At 33.7% G+C, this 19,625-nt stretch overlaps 1 protein-coding gene and 1 long non-coding RNA gene across 8 annotated transcripts in view; one reads left to right on the top strand and one right to left on the bottom strand.

The window, feature by feature from the left end:
- Nf1 (neurofibromin 1) overlaps positions 1-19,625 on the bottom strand; it is a 62,374-nt gene that overhangs the window by 35,175 nt on the left and 7,574 nt on the right. For 3 of the 7 annotated variants that reach the window (XM_089713292.1, XM_089713291.1, XM_089713293.1), the window contains exons 10-30: positions 18,868-19,061; positions 18,297-18,405; positions 17,664-17,807; positions 15,942-16,135; positions 15,385-15,568; positions 14,800-14,986; positions 14,365-14,406; positions 13,760-13,859; positions 12,814-12,940; positions 12,365-12,464; positions 11,807-11,870; positions 10,992-11,163; positions 9,480-9,631; positions 6,587-6,695; positions 4,828-4,934; positions 3,733-3,867; positions 3,048-3,202; positions 2,277-2,434; positions 1,760-1,903; positions 873-1,039; positions 358-493 (exon numbers count right to left, since the gene is read on the bottom strand). In XM_089713292.1, the coding sequence (XP_089569418.1) occupies positions 358-493; positions 873-1,039; positions 1,760-1,903; positions 2,277-2,434; positions 3,048-3,202; positions 3,733-3,867; positions 4,828-4,934; positions 6,587-6,695; positions 9,480-9,631; positions 10,992-11,163; positions 11,807-11,870; positions 12,365-12,464; positions 12,814-12,940; positions 13,760-13,859; positions 14,365-14,406; positions 14,800-14,986; positions 15,385-15,568; positions 15,942-16,135; positions 17,664-17,807; positions 18,297-18,405; positions 18,868-19,061 (2,880 nt within the window). Of the gene's footprint in view, positions 1-357; positions 494-872; positions 1,040-1,759; positions 1,904-2,276; positions 2,435-3,047; positions 3,203-3,732; positions 3,868-4,827; positions 4,935-6,586; positions 6,696-9,479; positions 9,632-10,991; positions 11,164-11,806; positions 11,871-12,364; positions 12,465-12,813; positions 12,941-13,759; positions 13,860-14,364; positions 14,407-14,799; positions 14,987-15,384; positions 15,569-15,941; positions 16,136-16,468; positions 16,509-17,663; positions 17,808-18,296; positions 18,406-18,867; positions 19,062-19,625 lie in introns of those variants that run through there. The other 4 variants (XM_089713298.1, XM_089713294.1, XM_089713295.1 and 1 more) reach the window with 2 other exon arrangements.
- LOC149475429 (uncharacterized) lies at positions 7,104-8,359 on the top strand. Its single transcript, XR_016318082.1, has 3 exons — positions 7,104-7,660; positions 7,787-7,848; positions 7,923-8,359. It is a non-coding gene; the product is annotated as an uncharacterized LOC149475429 (long non-coding RNA).

The raw sequence follows: 19,625 nt of genomic DNA, 5'->3' as shown, positions 1-19,625 counted from the left end.
TGAACTCAGGAGAGTAAACGCACTAGTAATCACCAAGCGAACGCAGAGGCGACTAGATTTGTAGCTTGCTTATGATGTGTAAACGACAAAGCGACTGCCAGGAAACGATAAAATGTCGTCGCGATCCAATGGGAACAGCTAGATACGACAGTCGCTAAACGATAAAAAATGTTGACGACAAACAATCGTTATAATGGGAACAGGTAGAGATGACAGTCGTCGGACGATAAATTAGTCGTTACGACATAGTGGGAACGCGCCCTCTACAGAGTTACGTTCGCATTTATAATATTAGTATGGATTATCCTGTTGGTGATGATGATGATGATGACGATGGTGGTGATGATGACGACATACCTGATACAAACAATGGCACATGCTCCTCAACTGCGGCGGAAACATATCAGCACATGTCACTATACGTTCAAACACTTCCTTCGTAAGTTCTATGAGATTTGCGCGATTCACTTCGATGTCTTCGCTTGGGTCTAACCTGTAATTTCAATTAATTTATATATATATAATATATATAATATTTATTCATAAATATTTGTATATGGACGTAAAAAAATTTAACATACTGCTTAAAAATTTAAACAGACTGTTTAACACTATTAAAAATTTAAAAAAAGGCGGAGGTTGAAATTTCGACTATGCTCTTTGTGTTTGTTACATCAGTATTTTCAAATGTGTGAATCGATTTTGATGAAACTTCTTGATTAGACCTTCCGTGCCTCCCCATTTTAATTTAGTTTAGTACTGACAATATAAAGTCATAAAAGATTTTTATTAAAAACAACTAATTACGTATTTTATCGTACTTTTAATAATATGCATTATTTCTCATTTTTACAAACAAATAATTTACTTACCTAGCTGGATCGACTTCAAAGCTCAACTCCGGTTGTTCCAACAGAGTATTTATTATTGGTTCCAGAAGACTTTGTAAGTACGTATGTCCGTATATCTTAAAGCAGTAGGCCATTATCTTACTGCCTAGGGAGTTACCGCGGAAGAGAGTTTGCATGCAGTCTGATACCTGAGAATTTAAAAATAGTTTAATAGAAGATCAAAAAATAAAAATTTAAATTGCTATGTACTGTTTATATGTATTTAGTAAAGTGTGTAATTATCTAACTGTATAATTGTGTATAAGTGTAATTGTAGAACTGTGTAACGGTTTTAATATGTTACTAGCTTTCAGAGAAAACCCCGCATAGTTCCATTTCCTGGGGTTTCCGGGATAAAACCTATCCTATCTCTCAAGTTGGATCGAACTGCACATGGTGTGCGAATTTTATTATAATCGGTTAAGTGGTTTAGGAGTCCATTGAGGACAAACATTGTGACACGAGATTTATATACTATATTAAGATTGTAGACCTGGACAATATGTTATATTATTATGTGGAACTCTGTTTTTAAATATGTATGTAATTTGGTTATTGTAGAACTGTGTAACTATAATAATATGACATTTTAGAACTATGTATATATAATTCTAATTCAGTATTTTGTAACCTTTTCAACGTGAAGTAACTGGGTATGTGTAATTGTAGAACTGTGTAACTGTAATAATATGACATTTTAGAACTATGTATATTATTCTAATCCTGAATTATTTTGTAACCTTTTCAATGTGTAACTGTGTAATAATGTTTATGTGTAATTGTAGAACTGTGTATATGTATGTATTATGACGTAACTATGTAAATCTAAATCCTCCTCTTAACATATTATTTTAATTAATTTCACCCACCTCAACTTCCCTATAGAATATATTCCACAACAACGGTGCTAACAAATGTTTAGCGTCGAACAGTGTGACGAACACCCTCGCTAGCTCGTCCATTTGTGATGTACTTACAACGCTCGCGAGCGCCATGGCTATTGGTAGCTCACCCTGTAAATGTTTTTGTGACAATATATAATATATTTGTGCATGAGATTTTTTTAAAGAATAGAAAAATGTCAATCTCGGGGCAGGTACGAATTTTTTATATTCTATCCAAAAAAATCTCATTTATATAGTTGTTGTTTATTATGGCAATTATTATGTTCTGGTAATTATTATTCATCAAGTGGTATTTATGAAAGCAAAAAATTTCAACGTGTAGTTGGATAACATTTTCTCCTCTTTGCAATAATAAATACCTATAAATACCTATAAATACCTATAAATACCTATAAATATCTTGCATTCACACAAAAACCATGTAAATAAACAAAAAGCACACTTTTATTATTATAACACATGAAACCACAGTAGTACCAACCTTATCAGAAATCATAGTAACCAATTGTACCAACTGCTCGAATCTATCTGCAAGCACAGTTTCAGCCAGAGTATCGAACTCTGTACCTTGCTGCAGTATTTTGGTCAAAACTTCCATAAACGCCGCCCGCGTTTGTAAGTCACGGTGGTAGCCTAGATCTGTAAAAATTATAATTATGAGGCATACATTTTGAAGTGAAACTTCTTTAAGACGCGTTGAGATTAAAATTTCAAGGTAGCGTCATAGCAATACCGTCACGTCATGAAGTAAGGCAACGACTTTGGTATCTTTTAATCTTGACAAAGAAGTTTCACTTCTGACACGTGTGCTCGGCACGCACGTTTTTTTTCATCATAATATTATTTTTGCTGAACAAACTAAAGGATAATATAACAATTGACGACGCGGTTGGCGCAGTGGTAAAGTAACTGCCTACTGAGCCGACGGTCCCGGGTGCGATCCTCGGTCAGGGCAAATATTTGTGTGATGAACTCAATTATTTGTTCTTGAGTCTGGGTGTTATTATCTATATATGTATTTATTAAATATTATATTTATCGTCGCCTAGTACCCACAACACAAGCCTTAATTGAGCTTACTGTGGGACTAGGTCGATTTGTGTAATAATGTCCTATAATATTTATTTATTTATTTATTTAAAAATGAATTATTGCCTGTTTTCTTAACTTCTTAAAGAAGTTTCACATCAGCAAGCTACCAAGACATAAGAAATATTGTCTGTTTGTACGTCTAAACAAAATACGAACTTACCAATACTATGCATCAATCCCGAATCAATGTTAGCGCTAAGCAAATTCGACATGGCTTGTATGGTCGCTTTTCGTAACGTTTCCAAACGCCCTGGACCCTCTGTTATTTCTACTTCGTTACAATCGTTTAGGAGGTTCATGAATAATGTGAAATACCTGGAAGTATTTATAATTTTTTTTTAAATAATAAAAATTAAAACAATTTGGGCATGAAATTAAATCAATATTTGTGTGTGACTATGTGTGTGTTGATTGTTCATTTGTGACGAGAAAACAAATAAATTTATTTATTTAAGCACAATGGAAGAAATTGTTTGTTTTGTAATCATTTATAAATTGTATACATAAATATGATCGCTAATGTTTTTATATTGATTGGTATAAATTGGTAAAAGTAAATGGTAAGTATTTCTATAGCTACATCACTGCCATCCTCAATGAAAATCTTTTTAGTAGTTTTCGCGTGACGAACAAACAACTATTTTAGGAAATGAATGTATTTAACATTCACTTATGAAAAAAATGTATTTACAATTTTAAAGAAAGAAAGAATGAAAATATTATGTTTACAAATAGGATACTCTGCTATTTTTTATTCCTGTAAAAATTTATAATTTTTTTTCCTACTATTTTTTCCGTGTGTGCGTGTGTCTATGCGTGCGTGGGTGTGTGTGAGTATAACTAACTTGAGGAACAGCTGGCTCTTGGCCTCCATGAGATCCCCCCGGTCGGACTCCTCGGGCTGCAGCGGCAGGCCCTTGAGCAGAGCGGCCACAGCCTCCATACACGCCTGGTCCAGCTCTCTGGGACACATCACATGCCTGTCAACGGGCAGGCGTCTCACGGCACGTTGCGTGTACCCGAACGCGTTTATAATCGACTTTTGTGCGTGCAAATGGCTCTAATGCAGCCACAAACTGTTATAAACGCGTTCAGGATGAAGTAATCTTATGATTATGGCGCTATATACACGTCACGCGTTTATAATCGACTTTTCTTTAAAAACTATCGTAAACGCGTTCAGGTCGAACCATTATTTTATTGTAATAAAACTAACCGACATAGCTAGTCATCTAGCTGGTATCGAATATGTGCTTAAAAAGTATTCTTTTTCCACCTATTTACATTCCTAATTCAATTTGTGAAAATACCTAATAAATGTTTATTAGGTATTTTCACAAATTGAAGTCGAAGAATCAAAAGTTCGACGACATGTGTCATTCGCCAACCCGCACTTGGCCAGCGTGGTGGATGATGGCCAAACCCTCATAGGCGGAAATCTAGTCAGTCCGTTCCCACTGCTGGACACGGGCTGACTAGATTTCCGCCTATGTATTATTCTGGGTCTTCAGCTACCTACATACCAAATTTCATTGTAATCGGTTCAGTAGTAGTAACAAACATCCATCACAAACTTTTGCATTTATAATATTATGTAGTAGGAAATAGGATGATGATGATGATCATACATATAATAAAATCGTAGGGGAGTCAAAACAGTACATTGAATATTTTTTTTAAAGAATACTTGGGGCGTGATCTACAATAGAAGCCAAAAATATACTTTTTAGAATTTTTGTCTGTTTGTCTGTATGTATGTCCGGGCTAATCTCAAAAAGTACTGCATGTATTTACTTCAAATTTGGTACACAGATAGCTTGAGACCTGAGGAAGGACATAGGATATGTTTTATCCCGGAAATTCCGCGGGAACGGAAACTATGCGGGTTTTTCTTCGACTACGCGAGCAAAGCCGCTGGCGGAAAGCTAGTTTATATTTACCTGGTTATAGAAGAAGCATCAGCTCTCAACGGTGGTGCAATCTGGTGACTCGTTCCCAAAACCCAGTCAGTAACGTATTCCACCATTTTGTTGCGGAATTTCATTTCCTGGGAAAACATTTTATATGAGCCCTTAATAGTATTCATTTGTAATTTCTTAATATTAAACTTAATTTATTTGATTCAAAAATTGTGACATCCGAAATTATGTATTACCAAAGACAAAAGAATATCTTTATAATTATAATATATACGCGTATATACGCGTATGCGGATGACAGCACAGTTGTAGACAGTTATACGTCCGAAGCGCAGACAGGCAATAAAGTGTTGGTGGAACAAAGAGTGGCTATGGTTGAGCGGTTGAATCTTACTTTAAAAGCGGTCTCTAAATGGGGTGAAGCTAATTTAGTCGGGTTCAACTCTTCAAAAACACAGGCTTGTCTGTTTACAGCTAAGCGCACTGGTTTCAGTCTAACACCCAGTTTTCAGGATGTGTCCTTAAATTTATCCAATGAGCTGGAGCTTCTAGGCCTAACACTCTCTTCTAGCCTGAATTTCAAGAGCTTCATTGAGTCCAAAGTACAAGTTGCAGCTAAGAAGCTCGGAATACTTTCTAAGGTGAGGGAGTTCTTCACACCGGAACAGCTCTTAAACCTTTACAAAGCCCAGGTTCGCTCCGGTGTGGAGTACTGCTCTCATCTTTGGGCAGGTGCAGCTAAATATCAACTCAACGCTTTGGACTCCATCGAAAAACGAGCGATTAGACTCATTGCAAATGAATCCTTAACCGCACGCAAACTGCATAGTCTGGAACATCGTCGGAACGTAGCCAGTTTGGCGGTTTTCTACAGAATCTTTCACGGCGAATGTGCTGAGGAACTGCATAACCTGTTACCAGCTTCTCCTTTTTATCATCGAGGGACTCGACGTCGGGCCGGTCTCCACCCTTATGTCATCGACATCCCACCCATACGCACTAAGCGATTCGCTTCTTCTTTTCTTATGCGTACTAGTAAGGAGTGGAACAATCTTCCGGCTTCCGTTTTTCCCAGAAACTACAATCTGGATTTATTCAAGAGAAATGTGAATAGACACTTATTAGGCAAACATGCTCCATCCTAGACCACGCTTGTCGCTTTCCATCAGGCGAAGCGATGGTCAAATGCTTGCCTAATCCTAGCATAAAAAAAAAAAAAAAAAAAAAAATAAAAACTTGTTTATGTTTGATATTTAGTTTTATAAAAAAATCATTCATTGCACAAATAAAGCCAGCAAATGCTTCATAAATGAGAAATTTTTAAAGATTTTTTTCGTTTCTTTAAAAATTTCATTTTCTTAATTAGAGTAGCTAGATATCACGGTTATAGATTTACAAAACATGAAACCCTTTATTTCAAGCCTACCTACATACTAGATTGAAGATAAAGATTCATTCGTATGATGATCATACGCCCTAACAAACATACACATAAACTTTCACCTCTCAAAATTTTGCGTGACTCTTCTAGAACATTCGACTGTACTATACAACATTCTAGAACACTCCAGAACCCTAAAGAACATTCTAGAATATTCCAGAATGTTCCATAACGTTAAAACTTACCTGTCTAACAAACATACACACATAAACTTTCACCTCTAAAAATTTTGCGTGATTATTGTAGAACATTCGACTGTACTACACAACATTCTAGAACACTCTAGAACACTAAAGAACATTCTAGAATATTCCAGAATGTTCCAGAACATTAACTCACCTGTCTAAACGACAAGTCATCCCTCCGGCGCATCATCGCTTCGACCACTTGGCACAATTTCGTCTTTATGTGCACCGATAGTACTGTCATGTCCAAGTGACGGACGTATCTGTAAAGAAAAGGAAAAAAGAGCGAATAAATTAAATTATAAAAAAAGACGAGTTGCACTCCGGGAGTGCCGGCAGAAGTGAAAACTTGATTATTAACGTTCAGCATGTTTGATATTTTGGAATGGTATCCGTCTTACGCTTTTTCGATCAGGCCACGTGTCCTGACGCGAGTTTAAGATTTTATACCTAACGCCGCTAAAGAAGTTTTCACTTCAATAAAAGTTAATAATATAAAAAACTGCAAAACTTGACATACAGTAAACAACTAGACTCAGAATCTCGTTCAAAGTTTGTCCGAAACACAACTCTGCCTACGCGTGTATTTGGCAGAGTTTCCTAATAAGCGATACAATGGATTTTGAACATTACTGCGACGAAATAAGGTGTTAAGGTGATGAATTAATTTTTCTAACATTTACGGCCCTTTTTAAACCTTCGTAATTTTTATATTATTAAAGTTGTCGTGATGAAAATTCTTGACAAGAAAGTTCAATAGTAACACAATACGTCTACCGTTTTAGAAACATGATTCCATGATATTTTCTCGATAGAAAAAAAATACAAAGTTCTCATTGTTATTTTTTTTTAATCTCTGGCATCTTCAAAATAACAAACGTAAAGTTACGACTTTTTGGATATTAACTATAAAATATACAACCTATACGTCTACCGTGTTAGAATTTTGAAATATGCGATGGTTTTGAAATAAACAAGAAATACTTGAAATTAGCGCCTGACCAGCCAATATAGCGAGAGCCGCCCTGTACCTTCCTACCCCGATCGCTGCACGAGTCATTCCCGCTACGGCCGTCACACGGGGAACTTGTGTCGCTTGCGCAATCGTAAAAAAGGGTGACAACACGATAAGACAAAATGAGACAAATGGGGACAATAAAGAAAATAAGAAGAAGAAACATAAAGGTTGGAGGAAAAAGAATGCTTACAATTGGAACAAATTAATGAAGTAAGTTGGTTTTATTTTAAATTTGATGATAATTGTATTATAGACGATGTTTGATATGTACCCCTGTTTTAAGTACATAACGAATGTGTAAGATTTTTTCATTTATAGCATAAATAATCTTTTCAGAAATCCGGAATCCAGAAGGAAAATAAACCCACTGATTGTTCACAATGTGAACCCACTCCTTCGTAAGTACCTTTATTCAGTCAAAAATGTATGTTATCAACGCTCTACTGGTTTTATCGCATGATTCCATTTTTAGCAAAAAGCAACAAAGTGCGAGGAAATAAAAAATCATGGTGAACTTAGTGGAAGTATGGTGGACGTAATATGGAATTATGGAACAGGAGCTCGTTGGAGTAGTATTATATTTAAAAAAAATACGAAATAATTTCAAGAATTACATTTCTTAGAAGGTGGTAGATAAGTATGTTGTATAAAGAATTTGATGTTGATATTTATTTCATTTATACTTACTACACCTGTGCGGGAAATTGCTTAGTACTAAAACAGGTTTATATTCATATTTACATAGTAATGTGAGTTTTCATTTCGAAAAATTTTGTGTAAGTATATTAAATTGAGTTCCTGGGTGATCTGGAAACACAATTGGGCCCGGAGGATGGCGCTGCAGTCACTCCTCCTAATCACATGAACCGATTTGGATGAATATTTGTGTGCACATTTCATTGTTGTGGGATGATTGGTTGATTCGTTTTCACATTAGCTAATATTATGTATTTTTGTTGTTAGAAAGTAAACTTAATTTAATGTTTATAATACATTATTATTGGTATAAATAAGCCAGTGTTCGTCTCACATTGCTGTACCTGCCTACCTATCCTACCAGGGCCTAACTTTGTTCTGGCTATTTTATTTTGATTATTTGTAATGAATAATTACAATTATAATAGAGTGCAAAAAATAAATACATGCGTCAATATATTTTGTGTTTTTTTTAAACAATTTTTTTATTTAAAAAAATATCATTCCGACCGCGGCTTTGCCCGCGTGGAATTAGGTTATATCGTGAATCCTGTTTTATCCCACAGAAGTGTTCAGTTCGGATAAAAAGTATCCTTTGTGTAAATCCAGGCAATTAGCTATATTTTATCAAAATTGGTAATGTAGTCTTGACGTGATTAAGTAACAACTAACAAAAAAATATACAAATTAACATCCGCATTCGCATCAGTTTTACTGTATTAGCGATATCTTCCACTCTTGACTTTGACTGAGAAGAATTAGGGTTTATAACTTCTTTCAGAAATAGTACCTTTCATTTCTGGGCATGATGTAATATCTATGTCAGCATCAAATTCTATCTAAATCAATTCAGTAGTCCGCGTAATTAGGTACCATTTCATTTTTTCAGAGTAACAATATTTTTTGTTATTTTAAAGATTATTTATAACCTGTATTATTTTGTAATAAAGTAAACATTACGAAATAATAATAATTAATAATTATTAATAATGTCTAAGTAGTTGTTAAAAAGAAGATAATTTTGTGTTTATAAGCAAGAAAATAAAACCAATAAATCAACAATTAAATATATGTATAACAATATTATAACTGTATGACGACTCCATACATGTTTGTCCCGAGTCGGCCAGCGGCAGCGCGGCGAGTTTGCAAGAATGACTTCGCTCACACCCGCGTTCGCGATAGCGAGCTATTAGACTCCGCCCGCCAAGCAGTGGATTTTTTTTTGTGTATCGTCTTAATTTCAATGAATGACATTTTAACGATCTTTTTGTGAGTCTAGTTATTTATAATGCGTCAATGTTTTTTCTATACATTTTATATTAATATTTACCTAACTATAGCCAACATGAGTCCCTCTATAGATGTGCTGCTAAGATGCTCCGGCTGGCCCACGCCTTTGTTAGTATTATTATTATCCAAAATACTTTTCATTATAAATATAGTATGTTCTACGAATTGTGTGTTCATTTCTGTTAACATAACCTGAAAAAAATTAGCAAAATTTTAAGAAGAAACAATTTTTAAAACTTAAGTATTTTGTATTATAGTCCGGGATACATCGCCCATTTTTGCAAGTGATTACTATCAAGCTAATTTTTCGTGAGTAGCTTTATTTTGATGAGATGCCCAATAATTTCATGTACAAAACTCTCGATTGTGGTAGCTACCAGAGGAAACAAGGATAAAATATTTTGATTTGATGGTTCTCAAATATTAATTACTAACTGAATGTTTTTTTTTTTGTTAAATCTCAAGATAATTATCTAAATTATTCGAAAAAATATTTGTCTTACAAAATCTATGGTTTGATCAAAGAGTCCCCCTTTCCAATGTGTATCGATAACGAAGTCATCATAAATGATTACTAACCAGCTGATTTTTTTATTTTCACTTATTTAATACTTATATAATTCAACAGATATATTGTCCTACAAATTGCGTAATAAATATTTGATAACCGTCAAATCAAAAATTTTTATCCTTGTTACCTCTGTAAGCTACCACAATCGAGAGTTTCGTACATGAAATTATTGGGCATCTCATCAAAATAAAGCTACTCACGAAAAATTAGCTTGATAGTAATCACTTGCAAAAATGGGCGATGTATCCCGGACTATTAGTACTATTACTAATTGGTTGTTTTTATTGACTGTTATGAATTTATTAACTGTTTCAATGTTGAACAACCAATTTCTGCCTTTCAAACAAGCAAAAAGAAATGGTTTAAGAGGAACTACAAAGTTTCTTGTCGGTTCTTCTCTGTAAAGACTTTTTTCCGAAACGGAGGTTAATATAATAATGTATTTTGAAGATTTAAATTTGCTTTGTAAAAATTTATAAGTTGAATAAATAAATACTTGAATATAAAACCATTCGAACCAGAACCGAGTTGTTTCCCACTATTAATAAAAAATACCATTGGAATTTATCATAAAACTTGCAAAAGATCTAGTAATAAGAATATAATATATATATATATATATATATATATATATATATATATATATATATATATATATATATATTTTTTTTTTCATAATGAAAAATATTTTCGCCTTGTTTAGTTAAAAACAAGACATGGTTTTACTCCTCTTTTCCTAACTTTAGGTTTAGAACTAGAGCATTATTTTATTACACTTGGGGCCAATTTTTCAATGCTTGGATAAAACTTATCCGTCCAATAAAGTATTACACGATAATATTAAAATGTCACGTAAACTGTCAAATACGGGCAAATAGAATTTTTTTTTAAAATGGTAGTTTTATACATTATTCGACGAATAAGTTTTAACCAAGGATTGAAAAATCAGCCCTTAAAAATACATTTGCCCTTAAAAGTTACCTGTTGCTGCTGATCGAAGAACTTATCCACGATCGCTTTAATCTGATCAAAGAGTATGGGATATAACGCTGGGGACATTTCCTTTCCGACTAATTCTTTCACATGACACTGTATGTGCGCCGCGAAGCGTTCGTTGTTACATAGTAGGAGTCGTAGCAATTGGCCTATGAACCTGTTTTGGAGTAATTAGGTTTGACGTATGAAGAGCAAAAAAAATCTTGGTATAAAAATGTAAATTACATTTTTAATGATATAAAAAGTAACATCAATACATTTTTTTTTTTTTTACATTATGATCCAAGAAATTTCTAATGGCCGTTCCCAATATCCTATCTATCTTCGGTTTGACCTTACTAAAGATAGAAAATGCTATCTATCTTTTGTTTTGGGGTCCCAATTACCTTACTAGCAATAAGATAACCTATCTCTGATCGCTATCTATCGTCTGGAGGACTAACTGCTTACTAGAGGTAGATTTCTCTATGAATTTGTCTATTTGAGCGTCCCAATAACGTTTTGACAGCTGTCAGCCAATAAATTTTGCTACCTCTACTTACTCCCAACCATAGATAGATGCAAGCTACTTGCGTTATTGGGACAACAACAAAAGATAGATAGAACCTTACTAGCTATCAGAGATAGCTGTCTATCTATAATCGTGTTTTGAATTTTGGGAACGGCCATAAGTGGTCATCTAGTTGAAAAATAAAGTTCTGTGACACATATTATGTATTTTTAATGTGTACTTTATTTATAAATTGTTATTAATATGCCTGTTCAAATGATAAGTATAAAAAGGATGTCACAAAACTTACTGAGTCACAGGACAATATTGTACTTCTTGTGTACTGTTTGCCAAAACGTGATATTTTCTGGTATCTGTAATATAAAATATAAAATAATTTTACAATAAAAAAACTGTAATTTCCAGAATGTTAACAATGCAAAAATAACTATCGTTATATCATACTAGCTGCGCTCCGCGGTTTCACCCGCATTGCTCCGCTCCTGTTGGTTGTAGCGTGATGATATATAGCCTATAGCCTTCCTCGATGAATGGGCTATCTAACACAGAAATAATTTTTCAAATCGGACCAGTAGTTCCCATGATTAGCGCGTTCAAACAAACAAACTCTTCAGCTTTATAATATTACTAGCTGCTCTGCGCGGTTTCACCCCCGTGGCTCCACTCCTGTTGGTCGTAGCGTGATGAAATATAGCCTATAACCTTCCTCGATAATTGGGCTAGATACACCGAAATAACTTTTCAAATCGGACCAGTAGTTCCCGAGATTAGTGCGTTCAAACAAACAAACAAACTCTTCAGCTTTATAATATAAGTATAGATTAATAATATTAAAACAGTTATTTACCATGTCCCAAAGCCCATACGGTGGTCGGTTTTCGTTGTAAACACACGCCTCCCAACGCACACAGAAATGATGTTATATTCGCCCATTCTTGGATTTGCATCTGAAATAATGAATCGGTAAAGAAAAACATTGTATTTCGTGTAGTTACAAAAAAAAACAATTTGAACAAAAATTTGTGAAGTAGCCGAAATTAATTACAAGCAGAATAATAAATTTCTAGATTTTAGTTATTTTAGTTCAATTTTTACGTGTCTATATTGCTGTAAATTATGCTGGATTCGATTTGTATACCGTTATAATAGATTTTGATAAATTAGCTAGATTGTTCAATTTTTAGACAATTATGAAAAACAGAAAATTTTAAAACCTTTTTTTACCAAAAATCAAGTATTTATGATAAAAAAAGTCACACTACACAACCTACAAAACAAACAAACAAAAAAACCAACCTCAAAATCATGTTCGGCACTTGTATGATGGGATACACGTCGCTTCGCTCGATGCAACGGTTCCGTACCATCTTCAATCATACCGAAACCTTTCGGATATTTTTGCAGCAATTTGCATAGAGAATCCCTAGAAATAAATTGATAATTTTATTTATTGCATAAAACATGATCACGAAGATAATAAACTGATGAGTACGATATTATATAGTACAATTAACAACTACATTCACATTCGTGCTAAAAAATCGCCCGAAACAAAACTCTGCCCACGTATGTATTAGGCAGAGTTTTATAATGAGCAATACAATGGACTTTGAACATTACTGCGATGTAATAAGATGGTAATTTCAATGAATGTTTTATACAACGTTCTCGGACATTTTTTGACGACCTTTTAATAGGCGATTGGGAGTCTAGTTGTTTATAGTTTGCAATGATTATGAATTAATTAATGAATATTCTTCTTCTGAACAATAAGCAGAAATACATATCGACAGAAGTACCAACGTCAATTTAAACAAAACATGTACTAGTAATGTCGTAGAAAGATCAAAATTCGACCTTATGGCTTTCGTATTAGAATAGAAAATCGATTACAATTTACAACACAATTAATAAGTCAGGTCAAAGGAAAATTTGAATAGTCAAATTAAAAAAAAGACGGGTTGCACTCCGGGAGTGCCGGCAGAAGTGCAAACTTGATTTTATTAACGTTGAGCATGTTTGATATTTTGGAATGGTATCCGTCTTACGCTTTTTCGATCAGGTCACGTGTCCTGACGCGAGTTTAAGATTTTATACCCATTACAGAAAAAGTGCTCAACGCCGGTAAAGAAGTTTTCACTTCAAAAACACATTCAATATAGTCTATCCAATCTATTAGTACTAGAATCGCAGAATATCTGAAAAATAACATAAAATCTGAAAAGCTGTATTTATTACTTACCAGCATCGGAAGGTCTCTTCCCAAACAGGTTGTATACCGTTAACACAATGTTCTATCTTCCTTAGTAATGCCATGATCCGTTTTTGTAGAGCCGCAGTGTCTACAAAATGTTTTTTGTGAGACAAGTTAATTTATACTCTATGCCTAGGACACTAGGGTCGATTTTTATTAAAAAAAGAGCGTGTATGCCGAGCACTCGTGTTAGACGTGAAACTTCTTTGGCAACATTCAAACTGTATTGTATTGTGTGTCGGTATTGCCATGACGCAACCTTGAAATTTTACTCTCAACGCGCCTAAAGAAGTTTCACTTAAAAAAAATCATCATTAATTTTCCGTGAATAGCTTGATTTTAAGATTTGAAGACAAATCCAACTTTTACAAGTAAAATAAAACAAAAAAATGAAAGAATAAGTAAAATACCTCAAGTAATTTTAAAATTATGGGACTTTAAATTCCACGAATAGGTCAAATGACGTCACAGGCGATAGACGCTAGATACTTAAATACGTAGTTATTTATTTAGGTTTTCAAAAATATTTTCATTGATTTCGTTTACAGTGAGTTTTAAAGCTTACAAAATATGTTATCAAGAATTGTACTTACTTTGTATATTATTCGGATATCGTGTGCCCGTATCCTTGGATGCTGTAAGTAATAAGATTTTTTTTTATATTTTAGTAGTATGTGTGTAGCATGCATGAATATTATAAAAGTAGTATTTTTTTTAAATTGTTAAATTATTTAAGTTGGATAAGGCAACCAAAATTGTGAGGGGATTCTAAAGCCTGTAACAAACACGTTATAAACCAACACGGGCTTTAATTTCCCCAAATATATAAACATTAAAATTTAAACTGTATTATTTTAAAACTTTTTCAATGAAGATTTTTTCTATTTCTATAATCAAGAAGCTTCTGAATACCTGAAGATTTCTGAAAAGGGTGTCGTGTCATACGTGTCACACATGTCACACGTGTCACACATGTCACACGTGTCACACGTGTCACACATGTAACACGTGTCACACGTGTCACTTACCGGTGGCCAGCGCGGTGGACGTGTGTGCGATGTCCTGGAACACCGCGTAGTTGGGCAACAGGCAGTGGGTTGAAGGCTCGTCAGCACCGCACCGGATATCCGCCTCGCGACATAATAGCGCGAAACAGGACATTGCAACGAGAACCGCTTCCGTGTCGATCGACCAGAGGCACATTAGGAATACCACCTGGTAGTGGACAATAAAAAGATTATTAACATCGTAATAAACGTTTAGATGATAGTACATACATATGCGCCAGAGCGAGACAGAAATAAGTTAAAACAGAATAAATTTTACTTCTTGAACAAATTAATTATTTTGACCGAAAAAAATCAGCATTAAACATGTACAGTGTACACATACACAAACAATCGCCTTTTGGAAGTTCGTGAAAAATCATCTGAATAGCGTTGCGTTGTGTAGATAAAATATCATAAACTTGAAAACAATCAAATTAAAGAAACCCATTTCAAATAAATGTTAATAGAAACGTAACATTTCTTAAATTATTCATCATTTTAACTGTTAGATAAAAATTCGTTAGATAATCTAATAATAACATATCAGCAAGTTATGAAACTTACCTCCAATTTAATATGCGCCTGTTTACAAATAGGTATTTGCGATCCCACATTAGCGTATTCCTTATGTTTTGCTAAGAATTCGTTTCTACATATTAGAACGTCACGCAACCAACGTAACACTTCTCTGTAATTGCTTATCTGTCGTTGTATTAGCTTTTGGCTTATACTGTACACTACTTGTGAACTGAAATTAATAAAATTGTATAAAATGTAATGGAAATAATATAAATTAGTTCAAATATTTCACTACATTTATTCATACGATAAAAATGTTTTAAATTATAACAAAAAAAAAAATTAGAAAATCAACTATCACATTAAAACCCACTGCTTATAACCAGTCAATACTGTTCACAAACGAATAAAAAACTATAAAAAATACGAACTTTAAGTAATCACATAATGATTTCCATGAAGCTTTTGATACATTTGACATCTTATTTAAATACAAACATGCATAATTTAAATATTTCTTACACATCTATGTATTTATAAGCCTTAATTAATTACCATACGAATTATAAAAAAAATATCAAGTTTTCTATACAAAATCCCACCTTATATCCCAAAAAGTGTTCAGGGGTGCTTCAGGGTTCCACATTTGGACCATATCTGGTTTGTGTAACGCGAGTAAAGCATCCATCGCTTCCTGTGACACTTCTCCCATATCTGTATGATGTACTAGAGATACTAGACCGTTTATTAGTTCAGTAGTTGCTGACTGGATTTCGACACCTGAACGTCCTGGGTTCTGTGTAAAATGAAAAAAAGTAATAAATGTAGGAATAGTCTTGTTTAAAATTGAATTTATAAAAAATACAGTTATTTTATTTAATGACTGTTGCAAATAGCTTGCACAGAGAATTTGAAACCGTTACTGTCGACATGTATGTATTCAACCATTTAGAAACGAAACCATGTACATATTTCAAAATCTTTCTAATAATCGCTAAGCATGCAAATTTATTATAGAGCACTTTTATACACTAACTTCAACAACGCACAACATACTTCACACTACACCCTACATACCACAGACTAACTTTACACTCACACCTACACTTACACTTTACACTACACTTACACTTAACACCAGCATCGGGTCCGCGTGTATAAGTTTCACCGGATACGTCCAGATACCATATACCAGTAACGTCTTATACACTGGCATTTCTGCCACCATTTATAACTTACTTACGAATAGAATATATAATAATGCTAGCATTCAACTATTTGGATAAGAAGCTAAATATTAAAAGAAAAACACCTTGATACCCTTAAGCATGCAATATCTATACTAATATTATAAAGAGGAAAAGTTTGTAAGTATGTATGTAAGTATGTATGTATGTATGTATGGTTTTCACGCAAAAACTACTGGACCGATTTCAAAAATTCTTTCACCATTAGAAAGCTGCATCTTTACTGAGCAACATAGGCTATATTGCATTTTCAAAAAAATTAGAGATCCTTACCAAAAATGCAATAATGTAACCCAAGGTGTAAAAAAATCCTCAATAAAACTTCTGTCATCGCGTGCGCTGCGGAATCTATTGAAGATAGAACAAAAAAATGTTCTACGGTATTATAGAATGGATCAATATCTACAAGAAAGTCCGCGATACCATATGTCCATCTTCAGTAGTTATGTTACTACAACAACTTTTTTACGTTTTCAAAGTAAATAGAAGTGCCGACAGTAATCAAACCATGTTATCCATACACATATATTAATCCTTATCCCATTAAATGATGTTTTATTATAGACTGTTTCAATACCAGCAAAATACTTTTTAAATGAAAAGAATTGGATATTCCATTCAAAAGATATATAACGAATTTTTAAAATTGTCAATCTACAGAAAATAGTAGGTATACTGTTCGAGCAGGCCGTAGTGCGGGGGTCACGGAGGAATTCTACCAATATGCGTCTTGACGGAACACAGTGGGGTTTTCGTCGGTAGGAATCCGACATAACCCACGGCCCCTCCCCCGGAGGCCGTGGGTATCTATGAAAGATTTCCCCACTAAAACAAAAAAAAAAGGCCGTAGTGCGGGACGGGGTAAAGGTGATTTTCATGTGATTAAAAATTAAACCTATAGTCCGACCTATAGTATACTTTTCACTGTAACGATATCGCTATCTATGCGGGTGAAACCGCAGGGCATTGCTAGTTTACCATAAAACTCCTAAAAATTCTAATCCTAATAACTAACAAACGAACTCATTCATTCTCAAAACATCGAACACTTCCACACCAACTTTACACTACACTTACGCTTAACATCAGCATCGGGTCCGCGTGTATAAGCTTCACCAAATACAACAGTAACGTCTTATAAACTGGCATTTCTTCAACTTTACTCTCTTTCGGTTTTAGAGATAGAGATATCATTCGTAGTGGTGTGTGTGCTATGTAGCCCTGTAAGTTATTTTAACTTATTAATTTATACTAATACTAATATTATAAAGCTGAAGTTTGTTTGTTTGAACGCGCTAATCTCAGGAACTACTGGTCCGATTTGAATAATTATTTCGGTGTTAGATAGCCCATTTATCGAGGAAGGCTATAGGCTATATATCATCACGCTAAGACCAACAAGAGCAGAGCCACGCGGGTAAAAAGCGCGGGGCACAGCTAGTAATTAGTTATTTTTTCTAAAGACCACATCAATATGGTCTAAAAATACTAAGTATTAACATAATTAATAACATGATCAAACAAACATGTTTTAATTCTGTTATATATTCCTAGATTTCGATAAAAAGGACTTTAGTTAAAGTAATTAAAAGTGTAATAAAATACATCTTAATTTTAGGTATTTTGACAACACATTACCAAGTTTATACTTACACTAAAAATGAAAAAAAAAATTATCAGATTCCAATGTAATTATAGAAAATATCTCACCTGTGTTGCCTTATTCAAAGTGTCCGTGAACATAGCACGCAACTCCGCGGCGCGAGGATATAGCAACTCTATTTGAGGCCACCACGGTAGTCGGGGTTGGTTTATTATCCTAAAAAAATATATATTTATATTAAAATACATATTAGAAATTATTAAGAAAAATATTTTGTATTAAACTTATTAAAGAAAAAAAAGAGCGTGTTTGCCGAACAAACGTGTCAGAAGTGAAACTTCTTTAGCAAGATTCAAAGATACCATATGACCCATCTGCACGAAGCTATGCATGAAAACATATATGGGACAATTAATGAGAAAAAAAGAACGTATGTTCCGAACAAACGTGTCAGAAGTGAAACTTCTTTGGCAAGATTCAAAGATACCAAAATCGTCTTACTCCATGACGTGACGGTATCGCCATGATGCGACCTTGACATTTTGCTCTCAACGCGCCTAAAGAAGTTTCTCTTCAAAAAACATAATATGGTCCAAAAAAAATCTATCTTAGTACCTATCTATTTCCCCATACTACCCCCAAATACCTACATAACAAAAAACATACAAACATACAAACCTCAACAACGAGTTAACAATCACGGAATGATAGAACGTATTGCTGTTGAGATTCAAGCAAACCTTCATGGCATCATTAGTATGTGGCATGATTCTGAACAGCGATACAAAACAGTCCGTCATTAGATCTAGATCTGAATAGCCTAGGTTGTAGTTACTGCGGAAGAAGGCTTTAGAGGGGTTGAATAGGAGTGCCTGGAAGAAATAATATATTTATTTAACAATTTAATGTAGTACAACAAATTAATTAATATTTAGAAATACACAATACAGAGATAAATACAGTACTGAAGGTGATCTTATAGTTTATCAGCGATCTCTTCCAGCCTACACAAGGTAAAGGATAAAGAAAAGTAAAATAACGAGAGAAAATGGAAGAAATTAAGAATGCATAAAATCCATGAATAGTAAGAAGAAAATAATGTTTATTTGTGTCGGCAAACGTTCTGCCTTACTCTTATTACTTTTATATATTAAGAAGATAATTAATATTTCCAAAAAAATATGTAAGTACCTATTATATTAACATGATTAGAACATAAAACTGTTGATAATACATTATTATTCGTATAGTCAAGACGATCCAAACATTTTCCCCAAAAAAAAAACTTGGTAGCAAAAATTGAATATAAGCATTAAGCAGTTAGAAAATCTCCGTCTAAAGTTGTCCTAGTTTGCAATTTTAATTCATATTTGGAAATTGTTTTATTAACAAATATGAATTACTATAGTTAATATAGATTGCAAAAAAAATATTAA

The sequence above is a fragment of the Colias philodice genome, chromosome 30, assembly GCF_061535455.1.
Source record: "Colias philodice isolate Cphi_HAF_F1 chromosome 30, ilColPhil1 Martin Lab GWU primary, whole genome shotgun sequence".
In the NCBI taxonomy this organism is placed as follows: Eukaryota; Metazoa; Arthropoda; class Insecta; order Lepidoptera; family Pieridae; genus Colias; species Colias philodice.
The sequence above is the reverse complement of the archived record's forward strand: the minus strand, read 5'-3'. Positions and strand labels throughout refer to the sequence as shown.